The following is a 20,269-nucleotide window of genomic DNA, read 5'->3' as shown; positions in this document are numbered from 1 at the left end:
AGGCCGCCTATTGTACATTTTTCTTTTCTTTGTTTTTGTTGTACTCCTATTATTTTTGTCTATATTGGTGTGCAATAAAGAATATATAAATAAAATAAATAAATAAAATTGTACATGGAAAATGGTTAAAAAAAAAAATATATATATATATCCCGCTGAGTTTCTTTCGCCGGTTCTTCTCAGGTCCGAGGTGCTAAATTCCGAACCGATGGTAGATTTTTGACAATCAATAAGCAAGTATAAACACTTCTATATTGAATAAAGATTTTTGACTTTGACTTTGACTTTGTGGTCATCGGCCGTAAATACAACTCACTCGACCAGGGCGAATTCCTATTTGCTGCTAGTGCACCCAAATCGTACTGCAGCCTTTCGTGGAAGCTTCAAATACGCCGCAACCAAATGCTGGAACAATCTGCCGCCCCCACTTCGTAACCTAAAATCATTGCATACGTTTAGACTAAGATATAAGTTATATTTATTTAACCTACAGACTGAACTTTAACTTTCTCATTAACATATTCGTGTATATTGATAATAAATAATTCATAGTATACAAAATTGAAAGAAACATGTTTGACGATATAATTATTTAATTAAAAATGTATCTATAATTGCATGGCCAATTTGTTTCATGCAGATTGTTCATGTCATATTGGTTGCGGAGTGTCTGCCTCCACTGTAGGTTTTAGGAATACCATTATCGCCGTCTCTAAAACAACAGAAATTTGGGCATAAATATATTATATTATTGATATTATCTATGTAAATTACATGGTTAATCTGTAAACACAAATAACGTAATATATTTATGTAAAGCAATAACAAAGATTAGGTCTTAAGTACGGAGGGCGTTGTCTGTACGGGCGAATATGTTGGCCCGCAGATTTGTACGTTGTTCTAGCGAAGTTAAGCTTACACTGTTTAGAGCCTATTGTACCACCTTTTACACGTGCAACCTGTGGGCCAAATACTCTCAAAAGTCGTATAACGCACTCCGGGTCCAATATAACAATGCCTTTAGAGTGCTGATGGGATTGCCCCGCCATTGTAGTGCATCAGGGATGTTCGCGGCAGCGAGGGTCGATTGCTTTTATGCCATTATACGCAAAAGATGCGGATCCTTGGTGTACAGATTGCGGAATAGTCCCAACAGCATCATGAAGGTAATTGCTAGTAGGTTTGACTGTAAGTATGTTAGTAATTGCTGTGTTATTTCGAGCGGATTAGTTCAGCGATTACTACCATGATTACAATTTAGTGATAGTTTTTATTATACTAACATAGGAGATAAGTAATATGTATCACTAACAATAAAAATGAGTCTAAGTCACTTGAAATAAAAAGTTATTATTATTATTATTTATATTTTTTACTTTTTCAATGCTCTCGAATTACGTCGTTCGCAGATGAAGGACTTAAAAAACCGAAAGTACTTTAAAAGTGAATTTATTTTAATTCACAAACTTATTTTACTAATATTAATACTAATTTAATTAGACTACTTCATGTGTTGAGGTTGTAAGACAGAATGCCCTCAGAACCAATTATTATATTATTTATATTGTAATATTATTTATATTAATACTTTTCTTAATTCTAAGAGACACAGAAATTATAAAGAAAGATCGGTTTGGTCCGTTGTTGGGCGGCGTGATGTTGCGCAAGGGTTGCTGGTACCGGGCCGTCGTCGGTGGTTTCGGCGAACGCGATGTCCTAATGTACCTCCATAGGGTGGTCGCATACATAACACCTCCCCCCTTAGATCAGCGACTATTTGAAAGCGTTGAGTGCAAATGTCGCTGGCAACGATGTCTCGTTCCTGGCTTGCACAGGCTGGCCTGATGTCGGATGTTTTCCTCGCAGAGATATTGCTGATTAAACTTCGGGCATTCAGCCTCCATGTACATGAAAGCTTTACCATCAGTTGCTATGAGAGGGTATAGTGGGATAAAGGTATATTGGTCTTTGTTAGGAACAATTGAGAGTTTAAATAATTTGAATTGTCTAGGAGAAACAATCGGGAATTTAAAAATTATTACTATTCGCTTTCCTACATAATAATAACCGGATCTGATAATACTATAATAATCTATAAGATCTGCCTCTATTAACTCTTTGGAGTTATAAATGTGTCTTAGTTTATCTAAAATATCTTCTAAACTACTAGTACTTAACATGCTATGATGGGTGCTCGATGCACGCACAAACGCTAATATATCTTCTAATCTACTTAATTCTAACATTAGGTCTTCCGCATTCTTACTAATAATTATCAATAATTGGGCAAACTTTGCAAATTTAATCAGGGTATTGTTTGCGTAGGCGTCATGTTCTAACAGTAACTCTAATGTGCTAAATAAACTCTAGTAATTAATCTTAACTTGGTTCTGTACGATATTCGTAAAGAGTGAATTATGTTTCATCATCCATTCTTTATTTAAACTAATATGGTCATTAAATTCAGATACTAACTTTTCATTGTTACTTTCTAAGATTTCTAACGCACTATTATACTTTTCAGCATCTGTTTGATCCAGGTTACCAGTTATACTTTTGATAATAGAGCCAATACCATTAATTAAGCCTCGTTTAATTCGATGGGGTTCCAAACTTTTAATCTGAGACCGTATTTTAGTTAATCTGTTAGATATATAATCAATTTGTAATTCATAAAGAGCGTAAATATCTTTATCCAGAGTAGTTCTAAAATGGTTTAAGTGTGAATCGATTGAATCAAGATGACATTCGATCTCATTTAGTTCTATGTATTGAATAAAGGAATGATAGTGGGTTATGAGTTTGGCATTCCCAAGATAAAAAGGGAGGAGTCCTGGTCCATTTTCTAGGTGTTCAAGTTTTACGTCCAGAGCCAACGTCATCTGAAGAGTTAGCAAGGTCAGTACCAGTCGAGTCCTGTAACAATTTCTTAGTCTTAGTCACTCGTTTAAGTCTAGATTTGGCTATGGGACTTTTCTTCTTGGAAACGTAGATATGAATAGGCAAGTCAGCAAGTACTGTGTCATGGGTATACTTGGTAGCTAATTTTTGTCTGCTAGCAGCGGGGTTCTTTATGAAGACTGGTTGTTCAGTTGAGTATTCAACTTCAGGTTCCCTATTTTCGTTCCTATTACTCATTATGTTGGTTCGTTCGCTATGAGTATGATCGTTTATTAAGTTATATGCAGTCTTCATTTTATCGCGATGTTTAGTAATGTACTGTTGTAATAGATGTTTAGTCAGGTCTAAGTCTAAAGGGTCTCTAGAGTCGAAACGTCCTCTAATAATGTCATGGGGTCTGCACTTTGTAAAACTGTGAACTGAACTATTGTAGGCTAATATCGCATAGGGCATTTGATTTGTGACAGATTCTTCTTTATTACGTAATCTCAATATGCGTAAGTGTTCTAACAAAGTAGAATGAAAACGTTCTATAAGTCCGTTATCGTTAGGTGAATGAGGTAGAGTTTTATGATGATTCACTTTATGTAGCCTAGTAAATTCACTAAATAGTTGATTTGTGAACTCAGACCCATTGTCAGTTATGATAGTCAATGGAAGTCCATGATGTGTGCTATAAGTTAAAAGGGCTTGAAGGACACTAATTGCAGTACCATCTCTCAAATGGTAGGCTTGTCCATATTTAGAGAAAGAGTCTACAAAGGTCAAATATTTTTCATTATGTACAGTGAATAAATCTAGGTGTACTAATTCAAATGGTTTTGTAGCTGGTGGTACGATATTAAATATAGGTCTAATGGGGTTTCTGTCATATTTAGTCTGTCCGCACACTATACACTCATTTATATATTTAGAAATTTCGTCTTTCATTCTAGGCCAATAGTATTTCCTAGACAAGGCTAAATAGCACTCGTTAATACCTCGGTGGTTTGTCTTTCCATCGTGATAGTGTTTAATTATTTCCTGTTGTTTAAGATAATCTTTTACGTCTTCTAGCTCTACCTTTGCTAAGACTAAATTCATAGAAGAACTACGGAAATGATTTTGAATTATAGGTAAAACAGAATACATACCTAATGGAGGGGTAATTCTAAGAGCTGTCTTAATTTTTGGATTAACAAATTCTTTTATTACGTCTACAACATCTTGTTCCAGATTAGATTCTGATACCTGTACTAATGTCCTAGTGTGAGTTTCAAAAGGTTTTGTCGTTGTCGGTTTACGTTTCATGTCACCTACTATAGTTATATGTATTTGTCTATGAAATTTATTAAGTGGTTCGTCAGTGATGGGAATTTCAAGGATAGGGTTTTCAGCACTAGTGTGGGCAGTTATTGTGGTAGAACCCGAAGGAGAGGCCGGTCTTTCAGATACGTTAACTATTACTGAGTCAGTCGTTTCATTATTAATCTCTATACGAGATAGAGCGTCGGCGTTGGTGTTAGATTTGCCGGATTTGTATACTATAGTATAGTTATATTCAGCAAGTTTCAGTCTCCATCTAGTCAGTCGGGAGTTGGGTTCCTTAACATTCATTAGCCATTGTAAGGGTTTGTGATCGGTTATTATTTTAAATTTTCGTCCAAATAGGTAAGGCCTAAAGTATTTTGTAGCCCAAACTATAGCTAAGAGTTCCTTTTTTATCGGGGCATAGTTAATTTCACTGTCATTGAGAGTTCGCGAGGCATAACAAATAGGTTTGTCGGAACCTATAGGTCCTTGTGATAGTATAGCGCCTATTGCTACATTGGATGCGTCTGTTGTCAAATTGAATTCTTTGTCGAAGTCAGGGTATTGTAATATTGGGTCGTTAGTCAATACGGTCTTACACTTTTCGAAACAGTTAATATAGTCATTGTTTAGAGTAATTTTACAGCCTTTTTTCAAACATTTAGTCATCGGTTTAGTAATTTTCGCGAAGTCTGGGATAAATTTTCTGTAATATTCTATCAGTCCCAAGAACTGTTTAATTTCCTTACTAGTCTTAGAGATGGGGTACTTTTGGATTGCACATATTTTGTCTGGGTTAGGTTTAATTCCATCTCTAGTAATTATATGACCGAGATATATAGCTGCGGGAAATTCAGATTTATCCATCTGGATTTTAAAATTGGATTCACGCAACCTGCTAAAGACTTTTTCTAAGTTAATCATATGCTCTTGTAGAGAGGTGCTGAATACTATTATATCGTCTAAGTAGACAAGGCATATCTCGTTTTGCAAGCCTCTGAGGATATTATCCATGACTCTCTGGAAAGTAGAAGGAGAGTTCTTAAGTCCCATAGGCATTCGAAGAAATTCAAAGTGCCCATGCTCAACATTGAAAGCAGTCTTGGGTATGTCGTCAGGGTTCATTTCAACTTGATAGAAACCGGATGCCAGGTCTAACGTAGAAAAGTATTGGCACCTTCCTAACTTGTCTAAGACGTCAGATATGTTTGGTATTGGGTATTTATCGTCTATTGTCTTTTCGTTCAATTTTCGAAAATCTATTACTAGTCTCCATTTTTGTCTACCCGAAGCGTCTGCTTTTTTAGGTACCACCCAGATAGGTGAACTCCAGGCAGAGTCAGATGGTCGTATTATTCCTTGTTCAAGCATTTTTGCTATTTGGTCCCTAACTTCTTGTCTGTGAATAAATGGATACCGGTAACTTTTTGTATAAACAGGAATCTCGTCAGTAGTCTTAATATTGTGTTTGATTTTATTAGTGAATGTAAGTGGTTCACCCTCTAAGTAAAACACGTCAGCAAATTTCGAACAAAGAGTTTGTAGATTAAGCTTTTCTTCACTATTTAAGTGATCAGTCCTAAGTCGGTTCAGTACGTCTTTAATGCGTGTAACTGGGGGTTCTGGAAGGGTGCAATCGATGTCATAACATTCTATCGATAAGGGTTGTTCAAAAGTCAGTGTGATATCATAGTCAGTGGGGTTCTCTATCTCTACAAAACCAGAATTATCCGTAACGGTCGTGACACACTCGTGAATAATACAGTTACATATTATTTGTTCAGACACGTATACGTCACCAGGTGGATAAGCCAAGGTACGTTAACTATTTTCTGAGAATGCGCGGGGATAGTTTCATGCAAATTGATGGTTCGACATTTGTATTTTAATAATGGAATGTTCGTATAATCTGTCACTAGTATATTATGTTTAAGATCTATTATACAATTTTTTAACAAATCTAGTCCTACTAGACCGTCGAAATAGGTATGGAATTTAAAAATGAAGTACTTTACGCTCCTTTGTTCATTAAATTCTGCAAATTGTGGAATTGTGATAGAGTGTTCATGATACGAGGTACCTTGAGAGTTTGTTACCTCAAAGGGGTCGTAGTTAAGTGGAACACAAGAAAAATATTGCTTAATTACGTCAGGGCTTAAAAAAGATTGATTAGCCCCGGTGTCCACCAATAATTTAAGAGGGGGGTCCGCGATCTGTATATATCTCAACTCCTTTTTAGATTGCAGGTTCAACTCTATTTTTGTTCCGTATTGGGACGTCCTTTGTGAAAATCCTGCTCTCCTAAAGATGAAAGTTTCGGTTCAATTTCTGTAAGAGGGGGTTGTTCTATGTGTGATGAGCTGGATTCGTAAGTGTAGTCTGGAATATTTGTGTTATAATAATAGTCATAGTCATAGTCGTGGGATGAGTAATAGTACTCATTGGGGTCCTTGGGTAATTCATTTCCCTAGATTTGAAGTAGTTAGAAGGGGGTGGATTGCCAAACTTTGTCCAATCATGTCCTTTAATCGCGGGTGGAAAAGGCTTAGCTACGTAATGGCTAACGCCACTCATAGGTTTAGGTCCCAGGTTTTGTTGAGACTGGGGTGGTCTACCCTGTATCCTAAAACTACTATTCTGCGCGTTATAATTGTGTGGTGGTGCACGGAAAATCTGCTGCGTGCGAGACGGCATATTGTAAGGTAAGCGCTGTTGGGGGTGACTTACCTGGTAAGCAGGCCGTTGAGGTACACCATTCTGGATGTTAGGTTTCCAAGGCTGCATTGGTGTTTGGAAGGACAAAGGCTTCTGCCAGTTCGTATTTGGCAATGCTAACATATTGGGGTTATGTAAGATAAATGGCGTAGACACAGGTACTTTATGTGAATTATTGGCATGCAAATTAAAGTTTTTTCTATCGCTATTACTGCTCCGACGCTGTAGGTACATGACATTGATTTCTTCCTGTACAAATTCCAGAGCCTTTTCAATGGATTCGGGCCTCATACATCGAATGTGTGAGCCAAGAGGTTCGTTCAAACCTCTAATAAAAGATTTTAGGGTGAGTTTCCGGTAAAGTTCACGTTTTGCTTCTATGGTAGTAGGTATATTTTCATGTAATGAAATATATGTCATTATAGTACTGAAAAGTGTCTGGCATTTGTCATAAAATTCCTGAGGAGTATCGCTTCCCTGAGAGAGTAACGAAAGGTCGTTATATAGGGCTGTCTCATCCCTTTGATCAGCAAAATTATTAATTAATGCGTTCCTAATTCCTACCCAACTATCAGGAATCCCATTCGAGTTAATTATCCTGGCGGCAGGGCCAGTAATTTTATTTAAAATCCCGTTAGTTAAACATAAATTACTAAACTCGTAACCTGGTTCATTTTTTAAATACTGTATCACTATTTGGTCACATATTTTGATAAATCGGGTAAGAATATTAGGGTTCCCGTCGAATTCGGGGACCGGGCGGAGCGCCTTATAAATAGCATCAGGATCTATAGACATTTTAATTATTTCTAATTCACTATTATCTATCTTTCTATTAAAATCTAAGCTAGTATTTCGCGAGATCTGCCAATGTGAGGCAGATTTTTCACCGTTTTTTCTAGGGTGGAAAATTTTGGACATGATAACACTAGATTATAAAGGAAGCAACGTTTAAGTAAAGTTTCAAAGTACTTACATTTGGTTTTCTTTAGTACTGATTTTCGAGTACGTCCCTGGCCACAAACACTCGTAGATTCAAGATGCCCAGTTGTGGGACTAGATAGTCTCTTGGATAGCTCGCGACGCGTAGCGGTATCAATGTGAGATCACCTTTATCGCGGAACTATTACGCACTGAGCATCCTACCGACTGCGTCAATTACGTCGTTCGCAGCCGAAGGACTTAAAAAACCGAAAGTACTTCAAAAGTGAATTTATTTTAATTCACAAACTTATTTTACTAATATTAATACTAATTTAATTAGACTACTTCATGTGTTGAAGTTGTAACACAGAATGCCCTCAGAACCAATTATTATATTATTTATATTATAATATTATTTATGTTAATACTTTTCTTAATTCTAAGAGACACAGAAATTATAAAGAAAGATCGGTGTGGTCCGTTGATGGGCGGCGTGATGTTGCGCAAGGGTTGCTGGTACCGGGCCGTCGTCGGTGGTTTCGGCGAACGCGATGTCCTAATGTACCTCCATAGGGTGGTCGCATACATAACACTCGTTTTATCGAGGTTTTATTTTCCGTTTTTGCGGGATTTTGTCCAAACAAAAACGGTTAGGACTACCTAATCATTAGATAAGAATTTTCGAAAAATTCTACATGTATTGAGTATGACTGCTTTCTGTAATAAAATAAAAGTGAGTTTGTGAATACCAAGCGCCTGTAAGCTGGAGAAAAGTGATTGAGGAATGACTCCAGTTGATGAAATGATAATGGGTATAGTTTTTACGACTTTTACTTTCCATTGAGATTTAATTTCGATAGACAAATCAGTATACTTGGCAATTTTTTCGGTGAAAGTTGAAACTATGTTATGAGTATTAGGCACAGCGATATCTATAAGGTATACTGTCTCATTTTTCTTATCATGTAACATAATGTCCGGTCTATTAAAGTGCACAATCTTATCAGTTATTACAGTCCTATCCCAATACAACTTAAAATCACGTGATTCGAGGATGATGTCTGGTTTGTATTTATAATAAGCAGTTTTGTCATTGACGCGTTTGTATTTGAATGCTAGGTATTGGTGAACAATGGCAGCTATTTGATCGTGTCTATGTTTATAATCTGTCTGTGTTATTGAACTACATGCTCCTGTGATATGTTGTATAGTTTCTGAGCTATTGCGGCAGTGTCGGCAAAGGTCTGATTGTAGTGTGTGGTCTTTGATGATGTGTTTTCTATAGTTTCTGGTATGTATGATTTGATCCTGGATTGCCATCATGAAACCGTCTGTTTCAGGAAAGAGATCACCGCGTTTGAGCCACATGTTAGACGCTATCTTGTCTACAACTGGGTCCATTAAATCGCGGCGATGTCTCCCATGAAGTGATTTCTGTAGCCAGGTGTTAATTTTTTCTTCTGTGGAGACAACTACTTCATTTTTCTGTTTGGTATGGTCTTTAAGGTTGAGAGGAGTGAGTTTTATGTCTGCATGAACTATAGCATAATGGAGTGGGGTCTTAGTGGCTTGGTGATGAAAGAATGCACGTATAGAGGTAATTTGGGAGTTATGGAGATTTTTGATATCGATAAGGCCTCTACCACCTTCTTTTGACGGTAGCGTTAGCCGTTCAATGCAAGATCGTGGATGGTGTTTTCTATATTTTGTAAGTGTTGTATTTATAAGACGTTGGAACTTAATTAAATTACTTTTAGACCAGTGTATTATGCCAAATGAATATGTTAATGTTGGAATGACATAGGTATTTATTGCTTTTATAGTGTTTCGGGCATTTAGATGTGTTTTCAGTATTTTATGCAGTCGTGATTTAAATTGTTTTTCTAATATTTTCTTAGTTTGTTTATCGTGGATCTGTTTAGTTTGGTTAAAGCCTAAATATTTATAACCAGATATTTCATCTACGGGTTCTATTATTTCACCAGTTCGAAGGCAATATGAGTTTTGTTCAATTTTGCCTTTGTTAATTGATTGTATACTACATTTATCTATGCCAAATTCCATATGAATATTTATTGAGAAGTTTTCTGTGAGATCAGCAAGATTATTAATTTCACTGAAACTATTTCCATATAATTTGATGTCGTCCATGTAGAGAAGGTGTGAAAGAGTGTAACTTTTATTATTGCATGTAAGTCTATAACCCAAGTTGGAATTGTTAAGAAGTGTAGATAGTGGGTTTAGAGCTAAGCAGAACAACAGGGGGCTCAACGCATCGCCCTGAAATATTCCACGTCGGATTTCTATTGTTTCTGTTTCTAAACTATGGTTGCCATTAAACATTTTGAGAGTAGTTCTCCAATGAAGCATTGTATTTTTTAGAAATTCTATAATAAACGGGTGAATTTTATAATGTTCAAGTATGTATATGAGCCAGCTATGAGGTACTGAATCAAATGCTTTCTTATAATCAATATACATAGTGTAAATATTTCTTTTTTGGTGATTGCTTGCTTAGAAACAACTGCATCAATAGTCAGCTGCTCCTTGCAGCCTAAACTACCCTTCCTACATCCTTTTTGCTGTTCCGTTAAGATATTTTGTGAGATTACATGACTGTAAATTAATTGACTAAGACAAGAGGTAATGATCTTATATATAGTTTGGAGACAAGTTATGGGTCTATATTTAGCAGGATTTTTTAAATCGGTTCGGTCTTTCGATATCATATATGTTGACCCTAATGTGATGTAGTTAGGCATAATTTCCGGTTTTTTTATAAAAGCATTTATATGACAAAGTAGCAACGGATGTAAATATGTAAATTTTTTATACCAGTAGTTGTGTATTTTATCAGATCCAGTAGCTTTCCAATTATGTGTTTTGTTTATAACTTGTTCCAGAATATCAATATTAATTTCATCAAATTTCATTTCAGGTAAATCTACTAATATTTCCCTATCTCGTTTAATCCAATCGGTTTCATGATGTGTTTTAGGATTAGACCATATGTTAGACCAAAATTGATGTAATTTTGTTGCTTCTGGCATATCTGTTGAAGTTACGTTATTACTATCTTGTATATTTGCATTAAGGTTTCTATAAAATAATTTCTCATTGTTATTAAATAAGCCATTTTGTTGTTTTCTAAGAGTAGTTTCTTTATACCTACGTAACCGATTAGAGAGAGCGGTTAGTTTTTGTTTCAGAGTATCGAGAAAATGAGTCAGTTCTGTATTAGCATTTTCATGACGTGAATGAATTTTGTAAGCTTTTTTAATATTATCAACTTCGAGTTTTATTTTCTTACTCGTATTGCCGTTAATGTATTCTGTTAGTCTTCCAATTTTTACTCTAAGGGCCGCAACTTTATCCTCTAATCTTTTTTGCCATTTAGGTATAAGCCTTGTCTTGTGTATAGGTTGGTGATCACTTATTTTGCATCCATTATATATAGAAGCTGTAACGCCGCCACAATATATAGCGTTTTGAATTTCACTAAAATCGGATTCTGGTGATATGTGGGCAGGAAGAACGAATAGGTTTATATATTGTACTATGCTAGCAAATTTTTTGGAGGTCTTTTGTTTAGGAATACTGGGTCGGTGGGATCCAAGTTTTTATATTTATTTAAAAGTAACAAGAACGTCTCTTTAATTTGATTTTGTATGTCACTAGACAGGTTAGGTAAATGTTGTAAGTTGTTATTGTGTTCAGTACCTTGTACAGTGTTATGGCTAGTATCAGGTTGTAGAGTATTTTCAGAAATAATCGGTAGACTTACAGGAGTTAGAGTAAGTAAATTGTCCGGAGCTGCTGTTGTTGCTGTCTGGGTGCTATCTAAAGGAAAATGTTGTACTTGTGATATTTGCAAGTTTGTGTTACGTTCAGTAAGATTTGTGTTATATTGCTATGACTCGCTAATTCTATTGCGATTTCATCTTTTAATTCTTGAAGTCTATCGGTGCTTATAAGTTTATTATTTATAATTATTCTACGTTGATCCGCTACGCGTTGTTCAGATACGTGAGAAAGGTTAGAGTATTCTAAAATAAAGCATTGATGTAATGGTCGTCTGTACGCAGTTTTGTTTGTTTCAACTTTAGTAATTCTGTAATAGCTTCTCATAATAAATTCATTTAAATCGTTATCCCAGCCCATTCTTTGGCTACCGCTTACATTATTTTTGATATGGCCAGGATTCTTTTTTAAGAAGTCACCCGCCTCTTCACGTATCATTTGAATTTGTTCAGTAGTTAATAAGTTATTTCGAACTATAGCCCGGCGCTGGCCTCCTACATGTTGCCTGCTGGCCTGCATATCCGGAAATTTTTCTGTGAATCTAGAATGAAGTTCGGGAAGGTACGATCTTGTATTAGTTTCCATAGATGTTAGAATGAAATATGTGCGTAGGATAAAGATATTCATAGCTTCGTTCCATTTCCTTCGTGCACGTTTGCTAGCTTTGGCGGGTGCAGGCGTTTCGACGCTTGCCTCCTGCACAACGTCCGTAGCTAATAACGACGATATCGATCCAGAGGTATCGGAGTCCGAGAGACTAGCATTGGTCGTCTGATAGTTAAAGATTCCCACCCGGAGATTCATCTTGCCCCTGGCGCCACGGGTTAACTGCCTACTATCATCAGCATCCCCCATGGAGCTACCGGGAACTAGGGGCTTATTTAAAGGATTATTATTCATAATTTTGTTCATTTGGACGAAGAGAACTCATCATATTAGTCCAAATTTGATGAGCGCACAGTAAGCTTCCTAACTGAGCCCGTGGACGCCGCCGTTGGTATACTTTATACTCTTCCGCCGCCGTCCTGTAACCGACATCCTGTGCTAATGCCAGTTGTACTATCTAAACCTTAGTAAGACGTTCACGCCTAAAAGCTTTAGATAGCTCCCCTGATGGATATACCGCCATCGATCGGTCGCCATTACCTCGTTGGTTTGTAGCAGGGTGCACCACGAGCAGGTGAGGTTGGCTTGGAGTCTATCCCCCCTTATTAGACTCCCTTACACCCCTTATTATTATTATTATTATTATTACTTACCTATTCTCGCTTCTCAGAATGCTCATTCGCCGTGTTGTTTCTTAATAGCATTGGCCGTCATTACTTCCCATGGCGTGATTGCTGAGTTTGAGTCGGAGTCATATTAATTTTCAAAAATACCGCCTAAATGTCAACTTTTTAATTTGTATATCGGATATATGAAGCATTTGAGAAAATATTGGAAAGTGCATTATTGAAATTATCTGGATCAAGTAAATATATTTTTATTTGTGGTGACTTCAACATAAATTTATTAGAAAACTATAGCACAAGTATTAGATTCAGATCATTATTATATTCATATAATCTAATTAACTTATTCTTAGAGCCAACTAGAATCACTGAATCCACTGCAACATGTATTGACAACATATTTGCCAACTGTGTACCTAATCATAAATGTATTATAAATATGTTAAGTTCCGATCATTGTGGACAGTTGGCTTCATTTAATTCGCAAATAAAAAATAATGCTAAGGATTTAAAACAGACATTTGTTCCAATCAATTTGTATCGAATTGAGAAGTTCAGAAGTAATATCATGGCAAAGCTCTCATATTTACAATTAAATGATAATTCTAATGAGCTTTATAACAATTTTTTTAAATTAATTAAAACAGAATTTAATGCCATATTTACTTCCAAGACAGTCTATTCTAGGTATTTTTTTTATTAATGATTGGGCGACTGTCGGAATTCACAAGAGTAGGCAGAGGTTGTATGAACTTTATAGTGAAAGATCATACAACCGGTCTTTTTCATTTATCAGTTATGTTAGTGCCTACTCTAAACTTTTCAAACGTGTATGTCATACAGCAAAATCATTGCATATAAAAAAAAAAATTATTGACGCACCTGATAAAATTAAAATGACATGGAAAATTATTAATTGTGAAACTGGAAGAGTCAAAAATAACATCTCCGACTTTAGCTTATCTATTGATAACAATTTATTTTCCTCAGATCGGGATGTTGCAACTGTTTTTGAAAAGTTTTTTGCTGACATTCCATTTTCGACTACTAACTCATTAAATTCCTCTCCTACCGTTGCTGAATCATTATTAAAAAACCATGTGGAAGAATGTAATATTAGCTTTAAATTTAATACAGTAAGTGTAAATGATGTAATAAGTTCCTTCAGATCACTAGATATTAAGAAAACGGCCGATCTGTGGGGGATCTCTGTCAAGGTAGTCAATTCAATAATTGATGTAATCGCACCCTACCTTGTCACTATATTTAATAAATGTGTCCTTAGTGGCGTGTTTCCTGACCTCATGAAACATAGTAGAGTATTACCAATATTTAAGTCAGGTAGTACATCAGACCCCAACAACTATAGGCCCATCTCTGTACTACCAACTCTTAGCAAGATCTTTGAAAAGTTATTACTAAATCAAATGCTAGTACATTTTAACAATAACAAGTTGCTACACAAGAAACAATTTGGATTTACAAGGGGTCGCTCGACAACTGACGCTGGTGTTGAGCTCGTTAAAAATATTTACAGGGCCTGGGAGGAGTCACAGGATGCCTTAGGGATATTTTGTGATTTATCTAAGGCCTTTGATTGTGTGCAACACGAAACGTTGGCCAGGAAGCTACGTCATTATGGAATTAGGGACACTGCACTCAGTCTTCTGATTTCGTATCTGAGCAATCGGATTCAGAGGGTTGATGTAAATGGAAAGAGATCTCCCGGGTCTCCAGTTACTGTGGGGGTCCCTCAAGGATCAATTCTTGGACCATTTCTCTTCCTTGTTTATATAAATGACCTGCCACATCTCCTAGGTGATAAACTCGAGATAGTATTGTTTGCTGATGATACTTCTTTAATTTTTTAAATAAAAAGACGTCTTTCAATATATGACGATGTGAACAATACTCTCTCTAAAATAGTAAATTGGTTTAGTGTTAATAATTTAATGTTAAATAGTAAAAAGACTAAATGTATTAAATTCACTACTCCCAATGTAAGATGTGTCAAAACGAGTGTACGTTTAAACGGGGAATAGACTCAGCTCTGCAGCCTATGCGGTAAAAAAAATTAGACTTTTGACTGATGTGGATACGGCTCGCCTTGTGTACTTCAGTTATTTCCATAGTATAATGTCGTATGGCATCCTACTCTGGGGTAATGCAGCTGACATTAATACTATTTTTGTACTGCAGAAGAGGGCTATTCGTGCAATTTATAACCTGGGCCCAAAAGATTTGTTAAGAGGTAAATTTAAAGAAATTAAAATAATGACTGTCGCTTCTCAATTTGTTTTTGATAATGTTATGTATGTACGCAAAAACATAAATGATTTTCCCAGAAATTGTGACGTACATTCTATTAACACCAGGAACAAGAATAAACTTGTTACTCCAAGTACCCGATTAAACAGGGTTAGTAACTCTTTTTTGGGGCAATGTATACGTTTTTACAACAGGATCCCAGAAAACGTTCAAAATTATTCAATTATAAAATTTAAAAGAATCGTTAAAGAGCGTTTGTGTGCTAAAGGATATTACAACACTAATGACTTTTTAGTTGACTGCACACCTTGGGAATGAAATGATCGCCTCCAGACTGTTTCAAATAACTAAAATATAATTTTCATTGTACATGGCAAATGGTTAAAAAAAAAAAATCCCGCTGAGTTTCTTTCGCCGGTTCTTCTCAGGTCTGAGGTGCTAAATTCCGAACCGGTGGTAGATTTTTGACAATCAATAAGCAAGTGTATACACTTCTATATTGAATAAAGATTTTTGACTTTGACTTTGACTTTGATTTAATCTCCTATTTTTTATAACGTATATGTATTTCAGATAACGACTTTAGTTTTAAGTTTTATTAACTTGTAATTTAATAACTTGTTTATACGTAACAATCTACCACTTTAATATTTAATATTACTTTTTGTCACGTTTACATGGCCGTCCGTCACCGTCACATGGAGGCCTCTGAAAATCAGTGCTGGGTTAATATTATGCCAGCTTCAACTGAGAGGTTGTCCATTTTGGTTGCCACACCACTTTACAGTTAATATTTACTTATTTTTTTATTTTTTTTTCTTTGTGTTTCCATAATAATGCAATTCCCATTTTACATCTAATTATATTTAATAGATCTATCTATCTATCTATCTGTCTGTCTGTCTGTCTGTATGGGTCATGTTCAAGTTACGGATATGAAACAGATAGGAAAATAGTTCGTTTGTAACAGAAAAGTAACAGAAAGGAAATATTAGGGCAATTCTAAATAGCAACCCGAAATAAATATATATATTCAGAATTTTTTAATTTATTCATAGGTCACACCTCTGTCGAACACTCACTGCTGGACATAGGCCCATCCTAATGTTAAATCTATTACTATAAGTTAATAGATAAATAAAAAAAAATCGGTCATATTTTATTTCAATTGCACTGAAAATCACTATCACTATCATACCACAGTTACTTATTCATTTAAAGTGACTCATTATATGTGAATTAACTCATAAAATTTGGAAGTTGAATCACATAAAACTGGCCTGCTGACCCGTAGACTATTTTAAAAATAAATTTATATTATCTTACTGATTTGATCACATTAAACTTATTAAACAACTAATAAACATAATGAAAAAAAAATGTACTAACCTAACCAAACCAGTACGGTGAGAAGTTTGGAAAAAAAGAAGGATGTTTAGCCTTTTTTCGCACAAAATATTTAAACCTATATAGTAGCAGTAGCATTCTTGAAAAACATTGAATTACAACACTTTACGTGATTATTTGTTTTGTTTGGAACAACTTCAAAAACCTAAAAAATAAATAAAACTTACAAAATATCCGCATCGTTTTGGTAAAGTTAACATAAAGTATTTTCTGCAACGATTTAAAAGTACGTGCTCGATGAAAAAAAAAAGTAAAAGAAGAAAGGATCTAACGAAAATAATACTTCTTTAAGCTGCTGTATTTTGACTTAGTTACACAATATTATCTTAAAACATAACCATAGGTACGAAAAGGCTGACAACATTAATGTAGTTTTGGATGGTCTTGAACTCTTAATTAAGCACAATTATCGCTATACCAGCTAAGGCAAAAAAGCAATATGTTTAAAATAATCAACTAATCAAATGTAATCATCATCAGTGTCACTTAGATGTAAAAAGAAGTTACGTTCTTTTGTCCGTATGTCGCAGGAAGTAGATGGCTCTTGTATATTGTTCTCTATGTCTATATTGCTTGTTTTTATTAGATCTTTGTAATCATCCTTAATATCACACGAAGAAATGTTATATCTTTTTGAATCGCGCAATAAGCATCTAAGTTGTTTCTCATCAAAATTAACTCGGGCATCTGAGAGGATGGTTACAGCTGTGTTTTCAGATTCAGAGGATTTTAGAGTAGTATGACTACGTTTTATAGGAAAAAGATGTTCTTCATCAGACGATGATTACGATAATAGTCTTCGAATCCGTTTCTTAGTTGCTTTTTTAAGTAAATTGTGTTTTCTAGGAAAATAAGACCTACAAAATCCCATATTATTGTACGTATTAGCACAGAATTTCAAAATTCTTGAAAAAATGATGTGTGGATCGTGATTAGTCGATAGAATTTTGTGAATACTCAATGTATTAGGAACAGACTTAAGAGAAGGCAAATATTGCCCAAACTTTTCTCTAATGTATTTTATGTTTTCTTCGTTCACTAGGTAAAGTTTTACATTCGTTTCATTTTTTAAAAGTTTATATGCTGATTGTGCGTCCAAAATATCTGCTCCATAAGCTACTTTTCTATCCAAAAGTCTTTTGATATTGCCACCTACACCGTCTGCTGCTCCTTTCCCTTGGGAAGCTTAAAAAAAATCCATGTACCGGTAAAACCAAATTCTTTAATAATCGCGTTGAACCAACCGTTCTTCTTTTGCCTATATTGTGATCAGAAAATACATGACTAGTGTCAATGTTACGGGGACATTGAGACTAGTTCACGGGCTATATACGTTAAAATCGGATTTAACCCGGCGAGAGTGTGGCGGGGTATGCGTTACCCAGCATGTTAATCATTTGCGTATATTTTTTGTGCGTGACCTTCGAACGCTTTGTTCTTTTGAGTAGCTGGAGTTACAGGGTTGCGGGAGGTGTTAGTAGCGTTATCGCACTGTCGCCGTAGTCTGCGCTCGAGTTACACACTTGCAAACTGCGTTCGGGTATGTGACACCCTGCCACATAGCAGGTGTATGTATTTCGTGACGAAAATAAAATTTTTTCAATACTATATTTACTTATTTTCTTTATTTAATTACAGATTTTAATAAAATATGGATGTTGTAGAAAATCGACTTCGGTCCATTTTAGAAGATGTACTAGAAAATACTTCCGATGAAGCGAGCTCTGGAGAGGAATCTGACCACTGATCTGCATATAATCTTCAATCTGATACCGAACAAGATGTTTCCGATCACGACGCAACTGAGACGACTGCAAATATTTCTATTTCCGATGATTCAGACGAGGAAATACCGCTATCTGTTTTAAGAACAAGTCGCCGTCCAACACTTGAAGTCCATGCGCCGCATTATAAGTCAAAGGATAGCCAAAAATGGTATAAATGTCCTCTACGAACAAATGTACGTACGAGATCTGAAAACATACTTGTTGAACAGCCAGGCGTGAAAGGAGTAGCAAGGGAAGCGAATACTGAGCTAAAATGTTGGAAAATTTTTATGCCTGAAGAGATAAAAACTAACCTATTGCAACACACCAACGAAGAAATACTGAAAAGACGAGAAAAGTCCAATGATCCCGCAAAGTTATACATTATGAAGGATACAACATCTACAGAATTTGATGCTTTCATCGGGTTGCTTTATATTGCTGGGCTCAATAAATCTAGCCGTCAGAGTCTTAAAGATTTGTGAAGGACGGATGGGACAGGTGTGGACATATTTAGAACAATCATATCATTGCAAAGATTTTACTTTTTGCAAAACTGTGTTCGTTTTGATAATAAATCAACTAGATAAGAACGTAAAAAGCTTGATAACATGGCTCCTATTAGAACAATTTTTGAAAAGTTTGTTGACTGTTGCCAAAAAGCTTACACGCCTAATGAATATATGACAATAGACGAAATGCTTTTCGCATTCAGAGGGCGATGTGGATTTCGCGTTTACATCCTCAGTAAACCTGCTAAGTACGGCATCAAAGTCCAAGCTCTTGTTGATGCAAAATCTTTCTACACTGTTAATTTAGAGGTATACGCAGGAAAACAACCTACTGGTCCGTATTTTGTAAGCAACAAGGCTTATGATGTTGTAGACAGACTAGTCCAGCCCATATCATGCACGAATCGAAATATTACTTTTGATAACTGGTTTACTAGTTACGAATTAGTGGTGCATTTGCTAAATGAGCACAAACTTACGTCGACTGGAACTGTTAGAAATAATAAAAGGTGTATTCCGGCTGCTTTTTTGAAGACCGGTAAGGCGCCAGGAAGTTCCATGTTCGGCCATCAAAAGGATGTTTCTATGGTCTCCTATGCCCCTAAAAAACATAAGGTGGTCATAGTAATGTCAAGCCTGCATCATGACGCCAAGATTGATAGCGCTACAGGAAACCAGAAAAAGCCAGAGATGATAACATTTTATAATTCCACTAAAGCAGGAGTAGATGTTGTGGATGAACTGTGTGGTAGTTACAATGTGTCTCGTAACAGCAAGCGTTGGCCTATGATTATTTATTACGGGATGTTAAATATAGCTGCTATTAACGCGACCATCATATTTCGTGAAAATCAGAGCAAAGACACCAAACGAACTGATTTCATTCGTAACTTAGGCTTGGCTTTAGTTTACGAACACCTGAAGATGCGAAAAGATCAAAAAAATATTCCGATTTATATACGTCAGAGAATTTCTTCCCAGATCAACGAACCACTTCCAACTCCGACTCAAAATGCTCCTGGTCGTTATATTAGATGTGGAGATTGCCCAAACAAAAAGGATCGGAAGACAAAATACTCGTGTGCAAGCTGTCAAAAGGCTATATGTATGGAGCATGCAACGTTTTTTTGCAAAAATTGTGCTGATTTTAACTCCAGTTCCTAAGATGTTCCTAATATATTTTGATATTTTTTTTAGTTTATGATGTTTTGTATTTTATATTTTATCGTATAATTAAGGTTTTTTTTTCATAAGACTTGTTTTCATTTGGTAATTTTTAGTTTTTGTGAGACTGATTTTTTTTGTTTGCAATATGGACTGATTTATTTCCATTTAAGAAAAAAATTAAAATTGTTTACAATTTGCATTTTTTTTATTTATAATACATTGTAATATGATTATCTTATTACAAAAACAAATAAATATTATAATACTATGTCACATTCAAGGGTTA

The 20,269-nt window shown here is 35.5% G+C and overlaps 1 protein-coding gene across 1 annotated transcript; it reads left to right on the top strand.

The window, feature by feature from the left end:
• The first annotated feature begins 18,915 nt into the window (after positions 1-18,915).
• LOC125075570 (piggyBac transposable element-derived protein 3-like) lies at positions 18,916-19,980 on the top strand. The gene has a single exon (XM_047687281.1). The coding sequence runs from the start codon at positions 18,916-18,918 to the stop codon at positions 19,978-19,980; it is 1,065 nt and encodes a 354-aa protein (XP_047543237.1).
• The last annotated feature ends 289 nt before the right edge of the window (positions 19,981-20,269 follow it).

Source organism: Vanessa atalanta, chromosome W, assembly GCF_905147765.1.
Source record: "Vanessa atalanta chromosome W, ilVanAtal1.2, whole genome shotgun sequence".
NCBI lineage: Eukaryota > Metazoa > Arthropoda > Insecta > Lepidoptera > Nymphalidae > Vanessa > Vanessa atalanta.
This window is presented reverse-complemented; position numbering and strand designations above follow the sequence as displayed.

Coding starts and splice junctions, on each gene's coding strand:
- LOC125075570 (XM_047687281.1), top strand. CDS start 18,916: ATGGCTCCTATTAGAACAATTTTTGAAAAGTTTGTTGACTGTTGCCAA.